Raw genomic sequence first — 25,522 nt, forward strand, 5'->3', positions numbered from 1 at the left:
TGTTTTTTGGAGGTTTTTCACCGAAATCCTGATACCTAAAACATTCTGTAAAAGACATTTAACAGGAGAGGCATAAGTCAAGTCATAGGGTAACAAATCTGCCCTCCCAGTTGTTAGGGTGCACAATTCAAACTTAACTTCTTTTATTATGGGCAGGTAAAAAAACTTCAATAGTACTTTTGAGAGATAAAAGAACAGGTTACAGATCTAACAGAAATGAAACTTTATTGTGTTTGATGTCAATTCAGAAGATTATATCTCAGTCTCCAGATATAAAATATTAGATTTCTATCCCCAAAATGGATTTTTTATAATACATCTGTAATAATGAGTTAACTTTAGATATGCTACCGCTATGACTACAAAACAACAAAAAAAAGTCAACAAGTTTAATCTCTTTGCCATAGTTTGTCATAATCTTGAGACAAGAATAAAATCATATCTATTCTATAAATCACTTTAAGCTTGACTACCTTTTATTACCACTAATGTAATAATAAAAAAATGAAGATATTTGAGTTCTGTTTGAAGATATCTTGTTTTGTTGGGACAAAATTTATAAATTATAAATAACTAAAGAGCAGTCTCATCATATCACAGAAAGGCTTCTTTAACAGAATGAACTTATTAGCTAATAATTTAGACTCTTGTCTATAAATGACAGTAAAAATAATCTAGAATTATCGAATTTGCTCAGGATAAGAAGACGACCACACTCTAGTCCAAAGATGTGTAATTATAGTACAGGGATATCTGCAAATACTTTCCCAAACCACTGAATAATTAAGAAATTTTACTTAAATAACTATTACTTGACATACGTATTTCATAAAATGATTTTAAAAAATCAAATTAGCCAAGCTAAATTATTTGGAGATACAATTAAAACAAAAAAGCTATTAAACATAATATGCAAGAAAAATATATTCAGTTCACATTAAAAAGTTTTTTGACTGAAAGATGATCTCCACTGGCTGAAGGATGTGATAAGGTAATCACTGCCACGGCAATGTAGTTATATTTTAATAATTGGCTGTATTCTATTTTCTTCTATGTTTAAATGTATATAGTATTCATATTAAATTCAAATATCAAAATAGAATTTCTTGATAGGAAATGTACATTTGTATTTATAGACACATAAAACCCACACATAATTTCAAATATTACAAGATCAATTCCTACATGCTTATTAATAGCTCTTATATAATCCCATGTTGCACACCTGAGGAATTTTCCTTTGGAACATCATCTAGTTCCAATACTTCATAATCATCACCAGCCCGACCTAAACTTCTTTCATGCCTGGTCATACATGGTTTAAAACTGACATATGCATGTCTTCTTCCGTATCTCCTGCCTGTGATTGTCTGATATCCTCCTGCTGGTTTGGGCCAGGCAGCTTTGCTGGATTCTTGATCCATTGCTGAAGAACAGAGTTAAAAATAAGAGAGGCATACAATGACTTTTATTGTGGTGACCAGTAGGGTAATATTTCAACATATATGCTATTACTTGCCAGATCATGTGCTACTGAACATCCAGTACACCTTACTAATACTATAAAACATACTTGAAAAGTAAACATGAAATACTGTGAGAGTTATGTGCCTCTTTACCCCCAAAAATAGCTCTTAAAGTTTGGTACCTTTAAGGTATTTTAGATTTTTATGATGTAACCTACTAAAAACAATTTTTCATATGCCAAATTCATACACCATATTGCAAAAGTTCATTAAAGATTGGACAATGATCCTCCAAATTATCTAAGTAAAGTACCTTATGTATTAACTGCTAATACTTATTTGTTGAATTACTAGCACATGAAATGATGGTTTCAATTACATTAAAATTGAATGCATTCCTATCCAAGGTAATAGCTAACTTCTTTAACTGGCATCTGTACTATCATAAAGAACCAACTGGACCATAATAAAACACATCCCAAATATTAGGGTCAGAGAAAATTCTCCAAAAGAAAACAGCAATGAGCCAAGTCAAAGACATGCTACCTCACCTTCCAAAACTACCAATGGTATACACTATGGTATCAAAAGCCATCAACATTTGAACAACTTTAATACTAAGTTCTGATGGCTAAAGGATATATAGTAGTAAACAGTAGCACCTTGAACTAAGAACATTACCATGCCATATATATAAAGTTTAAATTTCTTTAGTCAATTAGATTTTACATATATTATACAAGAACTAAATATTTTCTCACAGTATATGAAACAATCAATGGAACAATTACATATTTTTGTTTTATTGCATTAAAATAAGAAATAAAATTGCTTCCAAGCACAAATGAAAAACATGTATATATTTCTAACAAGCAGTTATCAAGTTTTACATTATGTTTTTTAATCCCCTCAACAAACCTATAAGGTAGATACTGTACTTCATTTTAAAGATCAAAAAAATTAAAGTTAAAATTCAGTCTTTAGTAACTGTCCAGTAATTGAATAGTATGACTCCAGAACCAGTACCCTTAACAACTCCTCCAAAGGAAAAGTCTCCAAAATGAAAAGCACAATAACAGCCAAGAGGGTACGGAAAGAAAATAAGAATTTTTACTTATACTTATTTTCATATCAAAAATTAGAAATTAAGCTTTACAAATATTCAACATATTGATCAAAAATGGCCTTAAATAAGACCATGATCCCAACTCATATACAGTATTCGAGGTATCTAGAGAGAAAAATACAAAGTCCTCAATGTAGAGGAACTGACAAAGACACTTTGCTTACCTGCTGGCTCTTTTTCAGTATACTGTGACATATATGGCAGTTTTCGTGTACCCAGTTCAGTGCAATTATGGATGTGATTTAGTTTTTACTCACACAATGAATAAGCTGCAGAAGATTCCTACAAAGAAACCATGGATTAAACAAAATAATAATGCAAAACACAAAACAGAAATGGCAGAACTAATACTCCTCCTAATGAAGCTCTTCGTTAGCCCCGTAATATCAGAAAAATTTACGATCTGATTTGACAAGTCCATCAAAAAACCTTACAACTATCAAGATGGCTATTTGAAAAGTTACATCTCCTCTTGAAAAACTTAAGTATTTATCATCCTTAAGACTGACAATGATAACAAGACACATATAGTTTAAAAGTAAATAAGCAAATATATTGGAAGAAGTGTTTACTGAGGTATGTAATCAAAATATCTGGGAGTCTACTACACTATGCTCTCTTTGCTTCTCCACCAAGCAGTAGAGTTCCTTTAGCCCTGGCACTGTTAAAAGAAATTAACCCTAAGAGTACAGACTTTATTTTTAAAATGTATAATGGTTTATAACAATTAAAAATCAATGTGTGTAAATAATGATATTCTTTACAGTCAATTTGTCATTCAGATATTTTAATCCCAAATAAGAACCTATTTTAAATTAGAAAAACTAAGTTATTTTATTATCATGTAACAAATATAAAAAGACCTTCTTTTGTTTTGAAATTAATACATTTACTATTTCAAAAGTTGCAACCTGTGCTTTTTTTAAAAGTGTGGTAAGGGCTTACACTTCTATTTAAACATCTTATTTACTTAAACAATGGAGCTACTGCTAATTGCCTAACACTTATTAGAAGATGATAGTTCTGCAAATGAGCTTAATCGTGTATGTTATCTCTCTAGCCACAGATAACTATATGTTAACATACATAAGAGTACACACAAACATTCTCCAATATAAATTATAAATTCAGCAACAGATTGTGATCCTCTAATATATCTGAACCAAGTCAGACTGTTAGCAACAACTAAAGGGTAAATAATAGCAAAACAAAACAAAACAAAACAAAACAAACTTCCCACACTGGCAAAAACATAAGCTCTAAGTAATACTGTTTTAATACTAAGAAAAATGATCTGAAATAACTTGAATCTTCACATATTCACAGTACTGTACACGGCAATTGTAAAGCATGACCACAGATTTAAGTTCACGAGTATTTTACCTCGTCTTTTTTTTTAGACTAAAGCTTTTTTCACTATGTTCCAGGCATTATTTCCAGGGCTGAGGAAATGGTAACGAACAAAGTGGACAAATATTCCTCCCCTCCTAAAACTACAGTATGTGCTACAGACACTAAACAAAACAAGTAAATAAATGTATGTTAGACAAAACATACTGCAGAGCAAAATAAAAGAGTCTGAAGAGTTGCTGAGGGTATACAATGAGAAACGGGGTGGTTAGGGGAAACCTCACTGAGAAGGGATCATCTGAGCAAACACCTTGTGAGGGAGAGAGCCATGTGAAAATCTATGGAAAGAACATCTCAGGCAGAAGAAAATGTTCCTGAGGTGAGAACTTCCAGAAGTGATCACAGCAAGAAGTCTGGGATGGAATGAACAAGAGAGAAAAAAAACAGATGAGGTGAGAAAATTAATTAGGGTGGGCAGGTGGAGGGTGAGGTGGAAGAGATCACATAGGCCCTTATAGGATAATGCAAGAAATGTAGGTTTTATTCTGAGTGAGCTGGAAAACCACTAAAGAGTTCTGAACGCAAAATAGATACTACCTAACTTCTGTTTTAAGAGGAAGGAACACTCTGGCTACTGTTTTCAATAGACTGAAGGGGAACAAGGCCAAAGGCAAGGAGCCTGGTTGCAGAGCTATCGAAATCATACTGCCAAGAGATGACAGTAGTTTAAACCAGGGTAAAAATAGAGGTGGTGAGAAATGGCCAGATTCTGAATAAATTGTGAAAGTAGTGTCAACAAAATTTTCTGATACAGGTTATAAAAAACGGTAAGGAGTCAAGGTTGATTAAGTTTTATAGCCTGAGGAACTAGAAACTTACATAAGAGTTACCATTAACTGAAGTAGGAAAATTTGTGGAAGAAGCGGGTTTGGAGAAAATATCTTCAGTTTAGTTTTAGATGTGTTAAATTTGAGGCATCTATCAGACATTGAAGTAGAAATGTTAAATAGGAGCCTGGAGTTGACTAAAGAATGTTGAGCTGCCAGTATAATTTGGGAGTTACCAGTATACAAATAATATTCAAAAAGGCGTGAACTTGGACAGGACATCTAAGTGTACTTGGGAAAGGAAAAAAAGAGTCCTGAGATGATCCAACATGAAGAGGCCTTTAGGAAAAAAGAAATGTCAGAAAAATTGACAGAGGCCAATGAGAGAAAAGGAAAATCCAGGGGTGTGGATGCCAAATGAAGAAAGTACCTCAGACAGAAGAACTGATCCACTGTGCCAAGTGCTGCTAAGAGTTAAAGTATGAGGAGGATCTATAACTGGCCGCTGAACTTAGTTAACATGGAGGATACTGAAGATCCTGACAAGGGCACTGCTGGTAGAATGGTGGATGTAAAGCCTGATCAGAATGTTGTAAAGAGATAGTGAGAGAAAAGGAACTGGAACTGGAAAGCGTACAAAACACTGAAAATCACTGTTTCTGAATAATAGGCTGGTTTTGTTTTTTAAGATTTTTTTTTTAAGATTTTATTATTTATTTGACAGAAAGAGACACAGCGAGAGAGGGAACATAAGCAGGGGGAGTGGGAGAGGGAGAAGTAGGCTTTCCGTGGAGCTGAGAGCCCGATGCGGGGCTCGATCCCAGGACCCTGAGATCATGACCTGAGCAGAGGGCAGATGCTTAACGACTGAGCCACCCAGGCGCCCGTTTTTGTTTTTGTTTTTTTTTAAGTAAGCTCCACACCCAGCATGGAGCCCAACTCAGGGCTTTAACTCACGACCCTGAGATCAAGACCTGAGCTGAGATCACAGACACTTAACTATGTTGGACACTTAACCGACTAAGCCACCCAAGCACCCCTTAAAAATCTGTCTTTAATGCGATTCCAATTGCTTCCTAAAGATATTCTCTTCTGAGCCCTCCAACCTCCTCATCTAAACTTAGTCTACTTGTTTTCAAGGCCTATGACCCTGGCTCTGGTATCTTTTGATTGTACTTCTGAGTTAAGTCCACTGATTTGAATCCCATGTTCTCGTGTGCATGCGTGTGTGTCTGTCTTTACCAGATCAAACAACTGTTTCAGAAATTTTATGTAAGGAGATAAACTCGGGGTCCTTGCATGCCTGAATTTTCATCTCTCCCTCACACTTTAGGTACAGCACAAGAAAAAACCATTTTTTCCAAACTGTGAGAGACATTGTTTTCCAACATCCCATGTTGCATATGGCATCCTATTCTGCCCATTTCTCATTTTTTGGTTAACTAAACCAATTTTTCTCCCTGGAATATTTAGGATATCCTCTTAATAAATGATATTCTATAATGCCACAAGGACTTTTTAAGGGGCAGGCCATTTTAAAATTTCTCCTACACGGCCCTGATTGGGCTGTTTTAAAGACTTGTGTCGGTTTGTCTCAAAGATGTCCTTTTTCAAAATTCCTATTTTCTCTGTATTTGGCCTACCTAGATTAATCCTTTGCAAACTTTTCTTTCTTATTTTCACTCTATGGGATGGCAAACTTCATCCACTTTTACTTCCAGCCTTTCAGTATTCTCTGTTATAATCTTTAAATTTCTTGTACTTTCTTGTCCTCTGCTTCTTTTATTATTTTCAAAAGTGCCTCATGCCTTATGAATAAAATGTAGAATAGAATCTCTCTGCAGATACTAATTATTTTTATTTCACCTAAGGCCAGCTCTAGTCAAGTATCTACAACAGTGTTATCTCATTTCCAAGTAAAAAAAGTATAAAAAAGAAAAAAAAAAGGCAGAACGGGGGAGAGAGGATGAATAATAAGAAATAAATTTGTATCTCAAGTGAATGAGAAACCTTCAGTCTGAGTTCTTTCTGAAGAGATGTTTGCTTTGCTGAATTAGTCTCTTGCTCCTTGTACTAATCACATAATAAGTAACATGATTCCTCTCGACTTGTGACAATTATTCAATTCAAACGCTTTGGGGCTTTTACATATTTCTTACTAAGGTAAGAAATAAAGCAAACTATATACATATGTTGCTGTAATCAGCAAAGTATTAATTCTAGATCCTATTAACCTAGCAGTCATCCCTTTATCATTTTAACTAGGATAGATATGCCAGCAGCTACAGCGAGACAATAAAAACAACCTTCAAAAGAATACAACGGAAAGCTTGGGTGTGGGATACACACCTCCCACAGCAGAATTTAAAGAGTGGTGATTTTAAAGACAAAGGCCTTGTTTTATTTTTACTTGAATGCACTATTGATGCACTGCTTCTAATACATTGTCTGACAGTATGTTTTTATTTATTTTTATTTTTTTAAAGATTTTATTTATTTATTTGAGAGAGAGAGAATGAGAGATAGAGAGCATGAAAGGGAAGAGGGTCAGAGGGAGAAGCAGACTCCCTGCCAAGCAGGGAGCCCCGATGCGGGACTCGATCCCGGGACTCCAGGATCATGACCTGAGCCGAAGGCAGTCGCTTAACCAACTGAGCCACCCAGGCACCCTCTGACAGTATGTTTTTAAATGGCTGCTGAACAAATGGATGAAATGAACAAACAACAATTCTGTTCTACAAATTCTTTGATACTTCTCCTTCAAAAAGCAGAGACGAATCTGCACCACTTCACTGTGGGTTGTACTTAGTGACTTGTTTCTACTGAAGACAATGTGATAGTAGTGACAATGTATAATGTACAAGATTAGGGCATAAAAGGCATTGTGGCTTCCTCCTTGCTCTCTCTCAGCTCACTCTCGCTGGGAGAAGCAAGCTGTTATATCAGGAGATCATTCAAGTAATCCTAAGGTCCACATGTTGAGGAACTGGCAGTTCCTGCCAACAGCCAGAAGGAACTGAGGTCTTCTGGAAACAGCCACGTGAATGAACCACCTAGGAGGCAGCACCTTAAGTCCCAATCAAGTCTTCAGATGACTGCAGTCCCAACCTATATCTTGATTGCAACCTCATGAGAGACCTTGAGACAAACCACCCAGCCAGGGTGCTCCTGAATTTCTGACTCAGACACTATGAGATATAAATGATCAGAGCTAGTAAGTCTATTGAAGCATAACAAATTATCCTGCAATAAATAACAAACACAAATAATTTAAATTACATGCACTTAGATACTGGATTTTCTTATACTTCTACCTATTACTAGAACAAAGATTTTCTAATGCCAACTCATGAAAGTATATTTTCTCCCTTTTAAAAGATCTGCTTATTCTCAGCATAGGAAGTGCCATGCTAGGGTTGACAGTATCAAAATGAATTAGAGTGGTGTTTTGCTTGTGGGCAATGTCAGACCTGCTGCTTAGCTCCTTTATTCTATTTATCCTCTAATAAATATTCACTACATAGCTACTGCCATCAGGAACACTTACTTTTAGAATTTAAATCTAGCTGACTTAAGTTTTAGGCAAAGGGAAGGAGAAATCAGCTGAACTCCCAGAGAAGAGTTTCAACTAAAAGCTTGGATCTATACCCCTAGTGACCTATTTGCTGGGAGCCAAAAATGACTCACTTAAAAACAAACAAACAAACAAACAAACAAAACAGAGGTATAACTGACATATTAGTATAGGGTATACAACATAATGATTCGATATTTGTACATTGTGCTAAATGATCACCAAAGTAAATCTAGTTAACGTCTATCACCATAAATAGTAACAAAATTCTTTTTCTTATGATGAGAACTTTTAAGATGTACTGTAGCAACCTTCAAATATACAATGTGGTATTAGTAACTACAGACACTATGCTGTACATTTCCCATGACTTATTTTGTAACTGAAATTTGTACCTTTTGCCCCTCTCCACCCATTTTTGCCTGCCTCCCACTACCACCTCTGGCAACCACCAATCTGTTCTCTGTATCTATGAGCTTTTTTACTGATTCCACATATGAGATCATACAGTATTTGTCTTTCTCTATCTGGCTTATTTCAGTTAAGTATAATGCCCTCAAGGTCTATCCATATTGTTGCAAATGGCAGGATTTCATTTTCTTTTTTATGGCTGAATAATACTTCATTGTACACACACACACACTGCATCTTTTTTCTTCCCCAGGAAAATCCCTTCCTCTTTTCTTTTTTCTTTCTTTGTGTAAAACATTCTCTCACAGTTCTGAAAATTAAAGGTCCAGAATCAAGGTGTCAATAGGGCCATATCTCTTCCCAAAGGCTCTAGAGGAGAAAGCTTTCGCACTTCTAGCTTCTGGTGAATGCCAGCAAACCTCTGCATTCCCTGGCTTTATACCATATCTTCCTTAACCATTCATCAATCAATAGACAGGTTGTTTCCATATTTTGGCCACAGTAAATAATGCTGCCAAGAATATGGGGGTGTATATATCTTTGTTTTCTTCAGATAAACACCCAGAAGTGGAATACCTGAATCAGATGGTAGTTTCCATTTTTAATTTTTTGAGAAACCTCCATTCTGTCTTCCATAGTGGCTGCACCAGTTTACATTCTCCCCAAGAGTGCCCAAGGGTTTTTTTCTTTTCATATCCCTGCCAACACTTGCTATGTCTTGTCTTTTTGATAAAAGCCATTCTAACAGATGTGAGGTTGGTATCTCATTGTGGTTTTGATTTGCATTTCTCTGATGATTAATGATGTGGAGCATCTTTTCATGTACCTGTTGCCCATCTGTATGCTGTCTTTAGAAAAATGTCTGCTCATATCCTCTGCCCATTTCCTAACTGGATTGGTTTTTTGCTATTGAGTTGTATGAATTCCTAATATATTTTGGGTATTAACCTTTATCAGATATATAATTTGCAACTATTTTTTCCCATTTAGTAGGCTGCCTATAAATAACCATTGTTAAACTATCTTTCCTAGAAATAGAAAAGTAAGTTGAGAAACAAATACAACTTAATCCAACTATTTGAAGGGCAAAGTCTTGATTACTCTTTCAAGCCCACTGGAAAATTTGTTTTATATTCTCTCATATTTGCCTTTATAAAAATGCCTGCAAAATGCCCTAAAAATGTTTCTTAAAATTCCTCATAAAACAATCTTCTAAAATTATATAGCCTGAATTTCCTTTCAGTAAAATAATTATTTGACAAAATTTTGGTAATTATTACTACACTTGAGTTATAAATTCAATAATACAAACTTTATGACAAAATGAATTTATGACAAACTATGACAAATACTGCTAGAAAGTTATTTTGTATATGTTGGAACCAATTACATTTTAACTGAAAGATTTTATTTATTTGAGAGAGAGTAAGAGCGAGAGAGATCACAGAGGGAGGAGACTCCCCGCTGAGCGGAGAACCTGACACAGGGCTCAATCCCAGGACCCCAGGATCACGACCCGAGCTGAAGGCAGACGCCTAACTGACTGAGCCACTCAGGCGCCCCTTAACTTAATTTACTAACATTATCTCATCTTTCTATTTTTAGCTGCTAAGGCAAAGTAAATATTCCAAGAGATTAATAAAGTATCTACTTTGAACAACAATCTAAGCTTGCTCTTAAATTATTTCTCATACTTTCATGTTCTTTTCAATCTATCTCTAGATTTTTCCCATCTCCTAGGCACAAGCACAAAAGGCTGCTTTTACATATAGACAACTGCAAAATATTCCACTAAATGTAACTACCAGATACAGAATAAATAAGGATTAAGGTGGTATTATTCCTATATACTGCTATAAACAAGTAGACACATTAATAAAATCAACTGCAGCAAATCAAATAATGTACTATCAGCCACTGGACTTTGAAGTTACAGGCTGCTACACAAGAAAACTTCCAGGGTATGACTACTAGATTCCGTAAATGAACAACTGTAGAAATGACAATAATAGATAAATCAGAGAGAAATTTTAAAAGTATAACTGTTAAACTTCTGAGATCAAATGGGTTTACTATCCCTAGTAACACAAAGAGATAATCTGATAAAAGGCTAAGCTTACTTAAATACTATCTTTCAGGACAACTTTTCTGTAAATTATTGTAAGAGCTTTAACAAATTCAGCACTGATATAGTGAAAATTTCACTAAAAATATAAAATATATGTAATCAGAAACAGACCTTTAGATAGTCCAAAATTTTTATATTTAAGTAGATACAAAACTGTATTTCCAACTTGTTCTGGCAAAGCCTCTATCTCACCAAAAATGGTTTAAAAAATTGTTTAAAAAATTGTTACAAAATGGAGCTCCATGTCAGGCTCCCTGATATGCAGGGAGTCTGCTTCTCCCTCTCCGTCTGCCCCTCCCCTCACCCTCTCAGCACCCTACGTGTGCATGCTCTCTCTCATTCTCTTGCATGAGCACTCTCTCGCTCTCAAATAAATCTTTAAAATAAATAAATAGCTGCTACAAAATGCTATTTTTTTAAAAGACTACCCATAGAAAGAAATCTGTGAGGAAAGAATTAAACAAGCATATAGCCAACACACTAAACAATATTTTCTATGGTTTACTGGAAATATAATTGGCTATGGGGGAATTAAAAGATTAAAGTCAAAGACAAATTGAGATGGAAGAATAAAATACCAATCCATTAAAAAATAGGATGAAGAATATTCCTCAAATTTACCTCTCATTTAGATAGGAAGATCTGATTCAGATGTGGCACAACGAAGGGCCCTGCTCAACCCACCATCCTCTGGGATGCCAAGTCAAATCAGTTCCAAACAGAGAAACAACATAGATTTATTTCCATGTCAATGAGCCAAGAAAAGAAGAGTACAGGAAAAAAGGAAAATAGAAAATTCAATGTTATGCATACCAAATGTAGCAAATTTCATTTGATGATAAAAATTCACAAAATGTGTTCAGAACAAATTAATATACCTGTGATATTTAGACACTTGTATATGTGTTAACTACAAAAAAAAAAGAGCTTATATGAGTGGGTTTGGAGAAACAAAGAAACAAGCATGGCAAAATGTTGAAGCAAGATGTATAAATGTGGTTTCCTTGTACTCCATAGAAATTCACTTAGAAATTTTCATGATAAAACTTTCAAGTATTCTCCTTTTCTCTGCCATCATTTGTTGAAGAACTATTTAAAGAAAGTACAAAACTCTTGAGCATACATTATAGTTCAATGAATGTTTTCTTATGTTATATATCTGAATAACTACTACCTAGATCAAGATATAAAACATTACCATCATTTCAGAAGGTTCTCTCTTACCCCTTCCAACTCATTAAACTTCTCTCAATCCATAGGCAACCACTTTCTGGACTTCTACCCCAGATTAGTTTTTCCTGTTTTAAACTACACAAGTGGAATCACACATATGAACTTTTTGTGTCTGTCTACTTTCGCTGAACACAATGTTTCTGGGATTCATTCATGTTGTTATAAATATTCTTACACATATTTTTTACCTTTCTTGGGTAGTATGACCTGGAAGTACAGGGCTATGTTTAGCTCTAACAGTTCCTACCAGTTTTCCAATGTGACTGAAACAATTTTCATTCTCATTAGCAATATATAATAGTATCAGTTGTTTTGTATCTTCAGCAACAAGTCTGGCCATTCTGGTAGGAGTGTGATGGTGACATTTCTTTGATGAATAGTAATGTGGAGCAACTTTACCTGTGCACACTGGCCTTTCATATATCTTTTATAAAGAATCTGATCACTTTTTTGCATGTTTTTAAAAACTGAGTTTTTTGCCTTTTTCTTTTTGATTTGTAATTTACGTATATTTTCTGGATACAAGTCGTTTGCTGGATTTATTGCAAATATTCGTACAGTCCGTGGCTTACCCTTTCCTTTCTTAATGATATATTGAAAAATAGAAATTCTTAATTTTATGCAGTCTAATTTATCGATTTTATGTTCTATTTAAGAAATCTTTGCAAAGGTGATAGGATATTCATCTAGGTTTTCCTCTATAAGCTTCATAATTTTAGCTTTTACATTTAGATCTATGATCAAACTTAAACTTTTGAAGATAGCACCAGGTATAAATCAAGGTTTATTTTATTACTATGTGGATATCCAGTTTATCTAACAATTTATTAAAAGTAAATGCATTCTCTTCTTTAATTTCAGTGGAGCTTTTGTCATAAACCAAGAATGGTTTATATGAAGGGCTATTTCTAGACACTCATATTCTTACATTGATCTTTTTATCTACCTTGTTGTAATACACACTGTTTTAATGACTGTAAATTCACAGTAAGTCTTGACATCTGAGACATTGACATTTTGATATAAATTCTGGAATCCATTTGACCAAAGAAAAACAAAATTCTGGGATTTTCAGACTGTTTTGAACCCACAGCTCAACTTGAGGGAAACTCACATGGTAACAATATTGAGTTTCCTACTACATAAAGATGGAATATTTCTCTATTTATTTAAGTATTTTAAAATGTCTCTGGGAGCACCTGGGTGGCTCAGTCAGTTAAGCATCTGACTTTTGACTATGGCTCAGGTCAAGACCTAAAGGTTGAGAGCAATTGAGCCCTGAGTCAGGCTCTGTGCTCAGCATAGGGTGACTGCTTGAGATTCTTTCTCCCTCTCCCTCTGCCCCTCCACCCCCACACTCTTCCCTTCTCTAAAATAAATAAATCTTTAAAAATAAAACGCTTGAGCACTGTTTTATCATTTTTAGTATAGAAGTTTTTCCCAATTTTTATTGTATTTATTCTTAGATTATATTTTGATGTTATTTTATTTATTTTTTTTTTTTAGTATCTATTTACTTGGGGTGCCTGCGTGGCTCAGTCGTTGAGCATCTGCCTTCTGCTCAGGTCATGATCCCAGGGTCCTGGGATCAAGCCCCACATTGGGCTCCCTGCTTGGCTGGAAGCCTGCTTCTCCCTCTCTCACTCCCCCTGCTTGTGTTCCCTCTCTCACTGTCTGTCAAATAAATAAATAAATAAAATCTTTAAAAAAATTAAAATAAAAAATAAAATAAATATTTACTTGAGAGAGAACGAGCACAGAGGGAGAGGAAGAAGCAGACCCCTGCTGAGCAAGAAGCCCAATGTCCTGGGATCATGACCTGAGCCAAAGGCAGATGCTTAACCAACTGAGCCACCCAAGCGCTCCTTGATGCTATTCTAAAGATACTTTTCTAATTTTATTCTACACATTTTTGGCTGCTAGTATACAACTTACAATTTTTGTATACTGGCCTTGTATAACATGTATAACGATGTAACTGAATAGAAAGAAAGATACTGGAGATGAAACAAGGCTTTTCATTGAGTATGTTAACTGTACATTTTCTGATACTTTTTTTTTTTTAAAGATTTTACTTATTTGAGAGAGAGAGAGCCGCGCACAAACAGGAAGAGGAGGGGCAGAGGGAGAAGCCAACTCCCTGCTGAGCAAGGAGCCTGACACAGAGCTCCATCTCAGGCCCCTGAGATCATGACTTGAGCCAAAGGCAGATGTTTAACCAACTGAGCCACCCAGGCACCCCCATTTTCTGATATTCTTTAGGAAGTTAAGGATATTTCTTTCTACTGATAAGTTGATAAGGATTTTTACCATGAATGGATGTTGAACTTTGTCAAATGATTTCTCCATATCTACAGAAATGATCCTATTATTTCTTTATATTGTTCTATTAAAGAGATGAACTACACTGATTAATTTTAAAAACATTAAACCAACCCTGCATTCCTGGAACAAATTTGTGATCTATATTATCCTTTCTATGTATTACTGGATTATTTCAGTATCTATGTTCATGATAAATACTGGCCTATAATTTCCCCCTTTTTGTCATGCTCTTGTCAGTTTTTCCTATCAAGATTATGCTAAAATCATAAAATGTTGGGGTGATGTTTATTTTTTTCCTCAGAAGAATTTGTGTAAAAGTGGCAGTATATCTTACCTAATTGTTTAGAATTTACCAGTGAAGCCATCTGGACTTGGGGTTTTGTAGAAAAGTTTTTATAAAGTCAACTTGTTTAATAGATATTAGGCAATTCATTTTCCATTTCCCATGTCAGTTTTGGTAAGTTGTGTTTTTCAAGGCTTATGATCTTTCATTCACTTATCAAACATTAATATAAAGTTCATAATTTCCCCTTATTACAATTTAATATCCATAAGATCTGTATTAATGCCTCCTTTTACATTCCTGGTATTGGTAACTTGTGTCTTTTCCCATTTTTTTCTTCATCCCTCATTACAGATTACTTTTAAAAAGTCTTCTCAACAAACTGTAAAACATTTGTTGTTCTTTAATTTCTACTTTTATATATACTAATTCCTTCTTTCTAGTTTCTTTGGGTTTGATTTGTTCCCTTCAGTTACAAGCTTAGACTAACAATTTTTAATCTTTTTTCTTTACTAATATATGCATAAAAAACTACAAAGTTCTCTCAAAGTATTGCGTCAGTTCCATTCCATAAGTTCTGGTGCAACATTTTTGTTGTTTTTCAGATTGAAATGTTTTCTAATTTCTATTGTGACTTCGTTTTTGATTAATGCAGTATTTAGAAATGTCTTGCTTAACTTCCAAACATATGGGGCCCTTCTAGTTATTTTTCTGTTACTGAACTGTAATTAATTCCATAATGATCAGAAAACATGCACTACATAATGTCCATCTCAAATGTGATACTTCTTTAAGAATTATTTTGTCAACTGTCCCAAGTGCACTTAAGGGTGTAGTCTTCAATTGTTAGATATGTTGTTGTATAAATGTCAATTACATCAAGTTGATTAATCATGTCATTCAATTATATTCCTTTACTGATTTTTTTACATAACTGTTCTATCAGTTACTTTAAATGTGTATTTAAAGTCTCAGCTATGAATACATATACATCTTTCCTGTTAGTTATGCTAACTTCTACATTCAAAAGCTGTATTATTAGTTAAACACACATTTAAAATTATTATGTCTTCCTGATGAATTGACCCACTTATTATAACATATTCCTCTTTACTTCTTATAATACATCTTGTCCTACAACTATTTTGTACAAGATTAATATAGCCACATCAGCTTTCCTTTGGTGTTTGCAGACAATACTCAATTCTTTTTACTTTCATCTTATTTGTATTTTTGCATTTAAAGTGTTTTTCATAAGCAGAATATAGGTGGGTCTTACTTATAAGGCCTAACAATATTTGTACTTCCATTGAAGTGCTTAACCCATTTACATTTAACATAATTACTAATATAGATGAGTTTAAGTATCATCTTTCTCATTTGTTCTTTGTTCCTTTATTCTTCCTTTGACTTTAGTACTGGTCAAAAAAAAAAATTTTTTTTTTTTTTTTTACTATTCCATTTTATTTCACCTACTAGCTTGTTTGATGTATCTTTTAGTACCAACGTTTCAATGGTTCCCCTTGAAATTACAAAATGCACCCTTGCTATATTCTGAATGTTATTTCCTAGAAGCTCACGATAAAGTATCTTTCCTAAAGAGTGTTTTAAGTTTTCTCATCTCAGGTAATTATATTGGGGAAAGACAAAGTGTGGGTTGGATTAGAGTACAAAATCTCTCAGAATTGCAGAAACACAGAAAGTTGGCATCTACTCACAGGCTCTTATTCGTATGTGCTGAAAAAATTGGGAACCAGGCTGAAGACTAAAGAGGCACCTTCCAGAGTGGAAGGAAGGTACAAAGGAAAAGAGTAAAATCCTACCTGGGCCCTTCACCCATATGGGGGAAAAAAACCCTTACACTACTGACAGAAGGACACCAATCACTGTCTTCCATTGTGGCTAGGGGAGGAGTAAAGAAAAAAGAATTTATTTCTGGAATAGAATTAGAAAATAGATCAAGGATTTCAAGAGCTGGAAATGCAAATGAAAGAATAAAAGACACATTAACAGTGACCAAAAAAAAAAAAAAGCATTTTATGGGCTCATCAAAGGACGAGGGAGGGAAAGTACATATGAACTTCAAGACAGGTCATGAAAAATTACTCAAACTGAAATACAATTAAAAAAAAAAAAAGGTGTGGGGAGGACACAAAAAAGAGCCTCCAAGAATTGTAGGACTATATCAAATGAACTACCATCTATGTAATGGGATTCTCACAAGAAGAGAAAGTGATGCAGAAGAACTATTAGAAGAGAAATTTCCAAATACGATTTAAGAGATCAAACCTTAAACTGAAGAAAAGCTCAACAACCACTCACAAAAAGCCCTATAAATAGAATACATGCACACCATGAGACAAATATTTTTCAACCTGCTATGAAAACAGAACATTAAGGAAACATTTTTGATGCAGAGGAATGAATTACAACTGACTTGTCATCAGAAACCGTGCAAGAAAACAATATATATGGCATATTTAATATAAGAAAAACACCGTGAACAAAGAATTCTATACCTGCAAAGTACTTTGCAAAACAAAAAACAAAAAAACAAAAGTACATTATAGCCAACCCAAGAGATGTTACCAGTAGACCTGAACTACAAAAAGAGTACAAAACAGACATTTGATTCTACGAAGAAATGTGGAACTTTAAATTATCTTCACTTTAAGGGAATATAGAATATATAGAAAATGTAAAATATATTTTTCCTTATTTTTAATTACTTCGAAACAGATGTGTGTGAAGTAGCATTCACTGTCCAAACTTTCTGAGATGATGGAAATGTTCTATCTTACACAGTTCTATCTGAAAGCTAAAAGCTACATGTGGCTACTAGGCACTTTAAAAATGGGCTAGTACAGAGGAAATTAATTTAAACTTAATACTAACTACTCTAAATTCAAATGAAATAGTCACACTGGCTAGTGACATGATGGACAATGCAGGTCTAAAGCAAACATAGTAGCAATGTATTGTGAGCTTATGGCATATGTAAAAATAATATATGTAGCAATAATAGTGCAAAAAATAGTTAAGAAGAAATTGGCAATTTACTGTTGAGGAGCTCTGACACTATATAAAAAGTTGTATAACACTGCCTGAACATAGAAGATGTATAATACAAATCACAGAGGAACCAGTATTAAGAGTTTTAAAGAGGCAAAATAAGTATAAGTAGTGAGATAATAATGAAGATAAAAATACAGAACATTCAGTAGATAGATTAAATAAAAAACTACTAAGATGATAGGTTTAAATCCAATCACATTAATAATTACATTAAACATAAACAATCTAAACAACCTAATTAAAAAGCCAGGCTGTCAGGATGGATTAAAAAAAACAAAAGTGGGTTGTCTATACCAAAACTACTTTAAAATATAATGGCATAGATGTAAAGTAAAAGGATTTATCATGCAAACATAACCAAAAGAAAGATAGAGTGGTGATACGAACATCAGATAAAGTAGACTGCAGAAGAAGGAATACTGTCAGAAATAAGGAGGCATATTATATAATGATAAAGGAGTCAATTTACTAAAATGACTGAACAGTCCTAAATATATATGCACCTAACAACAGAGGTTCAAGATTCATGAAGCAAAAATTGTTAGGAAAGAAAAAATAGATCCACAATTATACTTGGGACAGTTCAACTCCTTGCAATGATCAACAAAACAAGTAGACAAACCCTCAGTAAGGAAACAGAAAACCTAATAAGCTCCATCAGTCAACTTGACCTGACAACTACAGAATACTTAATGTAAAATATAAAATTTAATATGAAATACACAACAGAATACTCCACCCAAAAGCAGCAAAATACACATTATTTTGAAGTACATATGGAACATTTACCAAGAATGACCATATTCTGGGCCATAAAACAAACTTCAAAGAACTTAAAGGAAATTATACAAAGTATGTTATCTGCCTACAAAAAAAAATAAACAGAGAAATCAGTTACAAAAAGACATTCACCAAATATTTGGAAATTAAAACAATATACTTCCAATCATGGGTCAAAGTGAAAGTCACATAAGAATTTAGAAAATATCGGGGCAGCTGGGTGGCTCGACTAGTCGTTAAGCGTCTGCCTTCAGCTCAGGTCATGATCCCAGAGTCCTGGGATCAAGTCACACATTGGGCTCTCTGCTCAACGGGAAGCCTGCTTTTCCCTCTCCCACTCCCCCTGCTTGTGTTCCCTCTCACTGTGTCTCTATCAAATTAATAAATAAAATCTTAAAAAAAAATTTTAGAAAATATCAACATAACAAAATTTTGGGAGACATCTAAAGTAGTGTTTAGAAGGAAAAGATGGTCTCAAAGCAATGGCCCAAGTTTATACCTTAAGAAATCCTAACAGAATGGATTTAAACCCAAAGCATACAAAAAGAAATAGTAAAGACCAAAAATCAATGAAACTGAAAAGGTTTTGTTTTTTTTTATGCAATGAAACAAAACTGGATCTCTGGAAAAATTAATAAAATTGATAAGCCTGGACACAAACTAATAAAGACAAGAGAGGACACATTGCCAACACGCGGAATAAATGAAAAGACATCACTACAGCAGCTACAGACACTAAAAGGATAATAAACAACTCTATGACAATGAATAGATGAAACAAACTCCTTCAAAAACACAAACCACTAACACTCACATATTAAGTGATTCATGCAATCAAAAACCAAAAGCTTTCAAGAAGTAGATAACCCTAATCATCTTATACCTATTAAAGTAATTGAATTTATCCTTTAAAACCCTTCAAAAAGAAAACTCTGGGCCAAGATGTGTTAGCTTGCAAACTCTAACAAAAATTTAAAAAAACAAATACCACTCATCTGAAATTTTTCAGAAAATATAAGAGGAAGAAACACTTTCAAACGCCATGAGATTAGCATGATCCTAATACAAAAAAATTACATGAAAAAGCATCCTTCGTGAACATAAATACAAAAAAGTATTCAACAAACTATGAGTTAAATCGAATCTACAAATTTATAAAAATGATAATACATCATAACCAAATGAGGTTTATCTAGAGAATGCAAAGTTGCTTCAACATCTGAAAATAAAGCAATGTAACTCATCTTATTAACAGACCAAAGAAGATAAACCATATGATCATCTCAATAAATACAGTAAAATTTAATGTCCATTTGATAAAAATTCCCATCAAGGACAGAATGGGAACATCTTTAACTTGATAAAAGACCTCGTATACTTAATATGGTAATACATAATATATACAAAATGATACTTAATATATAATAATAACTTGATAAAAGGCCCTTTTATACAATAATGAAAGACTGAAACCAATAAGTCACTTCTAAAAAACTTTATGGAAAAGCAAAGAAACTAGAATAGCCACAATGATTTTGAAAAATAGAGAAAGACAAATACCACATGATTTCACTCATATGAAGAATTTAAGAAACAAAACAAACAAGTAAAGGGACCAAAAAAAAAGAGAGGCAAACCAAGAAACAGACCATTAAATATAGACAACAAACTGATGGTTATCAGAAAGGAGGTGGGGAGGGGGGATGGGTTAAACAGGTGATGGGGATTAAGGAGTGCACTTGTGATGAGCACCAGGTGATGTATGTAAGTGTTGAATCACTATATTGTATACCTGGAAGTAATTATTACACTGTATGTTAACTAACTGGAATTCAAATAAAAACTTCAAAACAACAAAAAAGTAAATACTTCAAAAAAAAAAAAAAGAGTAAAGCTGGAGTACTTGCACTACCTGATTTCAAGACTTACTATAAAACAACAAAATAATCATGACAATGTGGTATTGGCAAAATGATTATGTATAAAGATCAAGGGGTTAGTCCAGAAATAGACTCATATGTATATGGTCAACTGATTTTTTACTATGTTAATTCAGTAAGGAAAGGAAAGTGTTCCTAACAAATGGTGCTACAACTGAGAAAATGAGCCTTAGTTCTTCTCACACCACATACAAACATTAACTCAAAATGCATGACACACCTTGTCATAAAAGCCAAAACTATAAAACCTGTGGAAGAATAGATAAGAGGAGATCTCCATTAACTTTGCATTGAGCAAACTCAGAACACAAACACAAATCATAAAAGGAAAACTGATGAACTGAATTTATTTTTTTAATTTTTTAAATTATTTTATTTTATTTTTAATTTATTTATTTGACAGAGAGATAGCGAGAGAGGGAACACAAGCAGGGTGAGTGGGCAAGGAAGCAGCAGGCTCCCGGCTGGGCAGGGAGCCCGTTGTGGGACTCGATTCCAGGACCCTGAGATGATGACCCGGGCCGATGGCAGACACCCAGCAACTGAGCCACCCAGGAGCCCCTGAATTTATTTTTCTTAAAGATTTATTTATTTATTTCAGAGAGAGAAAGAAAGAGGAGCACAAATTGGAGCAGGAGAGGAATTGGGAGAAAGAGATTCTCCAGCAAGACTCCTGGCTGAGTGCAGAGCCCAATGAGGGGCTGGATTGCCTGACCACAAGATCTCAACCTGAGCTGAAACCAAGAGCTAGACGCTTAAGGGGCTGTGCCACCCAGGTGCCCCTGAATTTAATCAAAATTAAAAGATCCTCTATTTTGAAAAGTTTGGAAAAATAAAAAGGTAAGCCTCAGACTGCACTGTGTATGTATGTGTCTGTGTGGGTCAAAGGACTTACGCAAAAATATTCTTACAACTCAATGAGACAAACAACCTAATGTTTAAAAATGGGCAAAAGATTTGAACAGATACTTCACAAATACACACAAATGACCAACAGAACATTTTCAGTGTCCTTAATCATCAGATAAATGCAAATTAAAATTAAAGTATGATACTACCACATACTCACTAGAAAGGCTAAAATTAAGAAGACTGAAATAACCAAGTGTTGATGAGGGCATAGAGCAACTGGAACTGTAAAACAGGAAACAGGGTGGCAGGTTTTTATATTTAAACATTCATTTACCATACAATGCAACAGATCCATTTCTAGGTATTTACCCAAGAGAACAAAAATCTGTGTTTCACACAAAACTTATGAATGAATGTTCATAGCAGCTTTATCAATAACAGCCCCAAACTGGAAACAATCCATGTATCTATAAATAGGTGAAATGGTCAGCAAATACTGGTAAATCAATACCGTGGACTACTACTCAACAACAAAAAGTTATGAATCAGTTAAACACACAAAAGCATGTATGATTGTCAAAGACATCATGCTGAGAGAAAAAAGCTAAGTGCCAAAGAGTACTTATTATGTAATTACATTTATACGAAATTCTAGAACAAATGAAACCAATTTATAGTGAGAAGGAGAGGACAATGGAATGGTATAAATGTCAGTGTACAAGGCAAAAGGGAACTTTTGGGAATGACAGATATATTCTGTATCTTGACTGTGATAATGAAAACATTCTACTCTTGAATGTGGTGGTGGTGACAGGGATGTACATATTTGTCAAAACATACTTAATTGTGTATTTTAAATGCACACATTTTGTTGTATGTAAATTATCCTCAATAAAGTTGATTCTTTAAAATGGAGCTCTCTTGGGAAAATATTAACCAGGGAATATTGGTGATGACTTTTAACCACTAAAGTCAAAAACATCAATAAAATTCAATACCCACTTATGGTTTTTAAAAATGTCATCAGAAATAAAAGAACAAAAAAATCATCTTAGAAAGCCAAGAACAGAAAATATTTTAACTTAATATTCTCCATTTATCAGAAAGTTTCAGCAAACATCATAACTGATGCTAAAACATCAGAAGCATTCCCTCAAAGTCAGAAACAACACATTTTTAGCTATCCCTGCTATTCCAAATTATATATTTAGTATACTAGTCAAAGCAATGAGGAAAACACATAAGTTATAAAAAATGAAAAGAAAGCCAGAAAGCTTGAATACTTTCAGATAATCACCAGCTCAAGTGATTAGATACATGATAAACAGAAAAAACACAAAAGTTTTCCTATAACCAGAGAGAGAGAGAGAGAAAATGTTACCGAAAGTTTCCATCCACCAGAGCAAATCAAATCATAAGATAGCTAGGAATACTAGTAAGGAATGCCATACATATGGGGGAGGAAAAAAAAAAAACAACTATAAAACTTTGCCTAAGAATATAAAGCAAGACGTGAATAAAAGGGAAAGACATACCATACATGCATACAGAAATGAGGGGGAAAACTCAGTATCATAAAGGTTAGTTTGCCCCAAATTAACCTAAAATTTCAATATAACATCATTCAAAAAAACCTAAGGATTTTTTTTTTAAGATTCTATTTATTTATTTAATTGATAGAGAGAGAGAGAGAGGGAACACAAGCAGGGGGAGTGAGAGAGGGAGAAGCAGGCTTCCCGCCAAGTGGGGAGCCCAATGCTGGGCTGGATCCCAGGACCCTGAAACCATGACCTGAGCTGAAGGAAATCCCTCAACCAACTGAGCCACCCAGGTGCCCCAAAACCTAAGGATTTTTTTATTTAACTTTTAAGCTGAGTCTAAAGTTTATCTGGAGAAGAAATGCTTAAGAAACAGTCAAGAATAATTCTAAAAAGAGGAAGAAATGGTTATCAAAATTTAAAATATGCATACCATTTAACCCAGCAATTCCATTTGTAGGAATCCATGCTCCAAAAATAATCAAAAGAAGTTTCCCTAACAATTCACTTTAAAAATAAAGGTAGGATTAGAAGGGGAAGTGGGAGCTTCATTTTTTACCTTACATTCCTCCAAAATGTTTGATTTTTTTAAATTTTTTAAGATTTAAGGTTTGTAATTAAAAACTAATCAAATTAAAAAGTTGGCTTCAAATAAAGCATTATTTGTGATAGCAAAAAAAACCTAAATGTCTTTCACTAGAAGGTTAAATAATTATAGCTCATTCAAACTCATGAAATCCTACTTAACCTTTATAAAGTATCAGAGAGATCTATGTATAACAAATAAAGATGTACAAGACATATAAACAAGAGAAAGAAACAAGTGATATACCAATGTGTTTGGTATTCCTCTCTGCCCCCCCAAAACCCAACTTCGCATGTACGTATGTGTGTTTAAAAACACATTTATAAAGATGCACAGTAAATGGTTAACTTTAGACACTGGAGTAGGACTGGAGGATGAGAAATGTTCACATTTTACCTAATAGTCCTTTTTCTGTATTGTTAAGTTTTACATCAAGCTTGCATGTCTGTGGTTAGTTTTCAAAACTTAAACTTATTTCATATAAAAATGACATGAATTCTAGGAGACAAAAAACTAAAAAAACAGTTAAAACGTTTATTTATCTTCATATTTATTTACATACTCTTCAAATGATGGGTAGTCTTCAGCAGAGGTGGCTGCCATTTTAAGGAAATTTAACTGACCAAATAGGTCATGATAAAAATAATACAGTAAGCCTTTTTTTTTTTTAAAAAAAAAAACGTGAACTTCACAGAACCAGCAGACTCAAAGCAGCGTCCATGCATACGCAAAAAATTTTTACGCCTGGAGAGGGGAGTCTCCTAAACAGATTCTTCCTCTTGCAAAAAGAGTATTTTACCTCCTCCCTTTTTCTTCAACTTGGTCTGGGCGACTTTAAAACTCACCATTTTGAATGTGCGCAAAATGATTAACAAGCAGTAATCTCAGAGAGGCCCAAACTGAAGGTGGCTCTACCAGAGGAGTGCTCTGACCTGACATCGCTAACCGGCAGAAGCATTGATGGAACGGTGCTAATATCGGCAGAAGAGCGATTGCTATGGTTTGTATAGGGTGTCTGCGTGCCCAAGGCTCGGTGACAATCGGGAAAAATGCAAATACAGCCAGGAGAGCGACCGCAACGGAAGATTTCGAGAGGGAGGGGGGCTGCAGGCCTGTGGCGTAAGATGGATCAGCTCTATGCGGGATGACTGGAAATGGGCAGAGAAAGCGGCTGTGAGGTTTTGGTGGGGTCACACTCATACAGCCGCCAGTGTCGGGAGAAAGAAAGCGGGGTCCTTGGCCAAGGCACCAAGGACAGCAGAAGAGGCAGCAGGGAAGAGTGGCCGGTGGAGACCCCCAGATCTATCGATGCCATTCGCTGGGGGGAGCGGGCGCGGCGGCCACGGACTCGAGCGCGGCCTCAGGTCCGGGTTGGACCGGGCCCAGGAGGCGAAGAAGGCCTCTTACAGCCATCAACCCCACCCACCATGGCCGGCGCAGCGGGCAGGGACAGGCCCTGCTCCTTCTCGAGGACAGAAATTAAGAAATGGAAGGGGTTGAAGGCAGCAATCTCCACGCCCCGACCCTCACATTCCTGACATCAGAACAAGCTAGATTAAAAAAAAAAAAAAAATCCCCTCACCGAACTGTGCAGCGGCTCCGGAGCGAGAACAGCGCTCGATCCTCCACCCGCCACCACCGCCTTCTTCTCCGCCTCCGACTCCTCCCCCGCGGAACGCGCAGCGGCAGGCGGCGGCGGCGGCGGCGGCGGCGGCGGAAGCAGAGGCGGAGGCGGCGGCGCGTCCCGCCCCTAGCGCCGCGGTAGAGGAGAAGGAGGAGGACACGCAAGCCCCGCCCCCGAGCAACATCGACCAATAGACTCAAAGGACCTCTGCGGGGGGGGGGGGGGAATCCACCTATCCAATCGGAACCCGAGGGGTGGGCTCACGTCAATGGTTGGGACGTGGCAGAAAAAGGGAAATATGCTTGGACTGTGTCTACTCCCCGGACCCCCTTCTGGCTCAGAAGGACTTCACCCATTGGCCGGAGAGCGGAAGGATGAAGCTACACTCCCCCCAACTCCGGCCC

The 25,522-nt window shown here is 35.2% G+C and overlaps 1 protein-coding gene across 2 annotated transcripts in view; it reads right to left on the reverse strand.

The window, feature by feature from the left end:
• PJA2 (praja ring finger ubiquitin ligase 2) overlaps positions 1 to 25,225 on the reverse strand; it is a 70,800-nt gene extending 45,575 nt beyond the window's left edge. Inside the window, exons 1-3 of one of the 2 annotated variants that reach the window (XM_027604940.1) lie at positions 25,077 to 25,225; positions 2,757 to 2,874; positions 1,226 to 1,426 (exon numbers count right to left, since the gene is read on the reverse strand). In XM_027604940.1, the coding sequence (XP_027460741.1) occupies positions 1,226 to 1,426; positions 2,757 to 2,787 (232 nt within the window). In that variant the 5' untranslated portion in view covers positions 2,788 to 2,874; positions 25,077 to 25,225. Of the gene's footprint in view, positions 1 to 1,225; positions 1,427 to 2,756; positions 2,875 to 11,503; positions 11,527 to 25,076 lie in introns of those variants that run through there. The other variant, XM_027604942.1, reaches the window with a different exon arrangement.
• Positions 25,226 to 25,522: the final 297 nt, after the last annotated feature.

This window comes from Zalophus californianus, chromosome 5, assembly GCF_009762305.2.
Source record: "Zalophus californianus isolate mZalCal1 chromosome 5, mZalCal1.pri.v2, whole genome shotgun sequence".
Classification (NCBI taxonomy): domain Eukaryota; kingdom Metazoa; phylum Chordata; class Mammalia; order Carnivora; family Otariidae; genus Zalophus; species Zalophus californianus.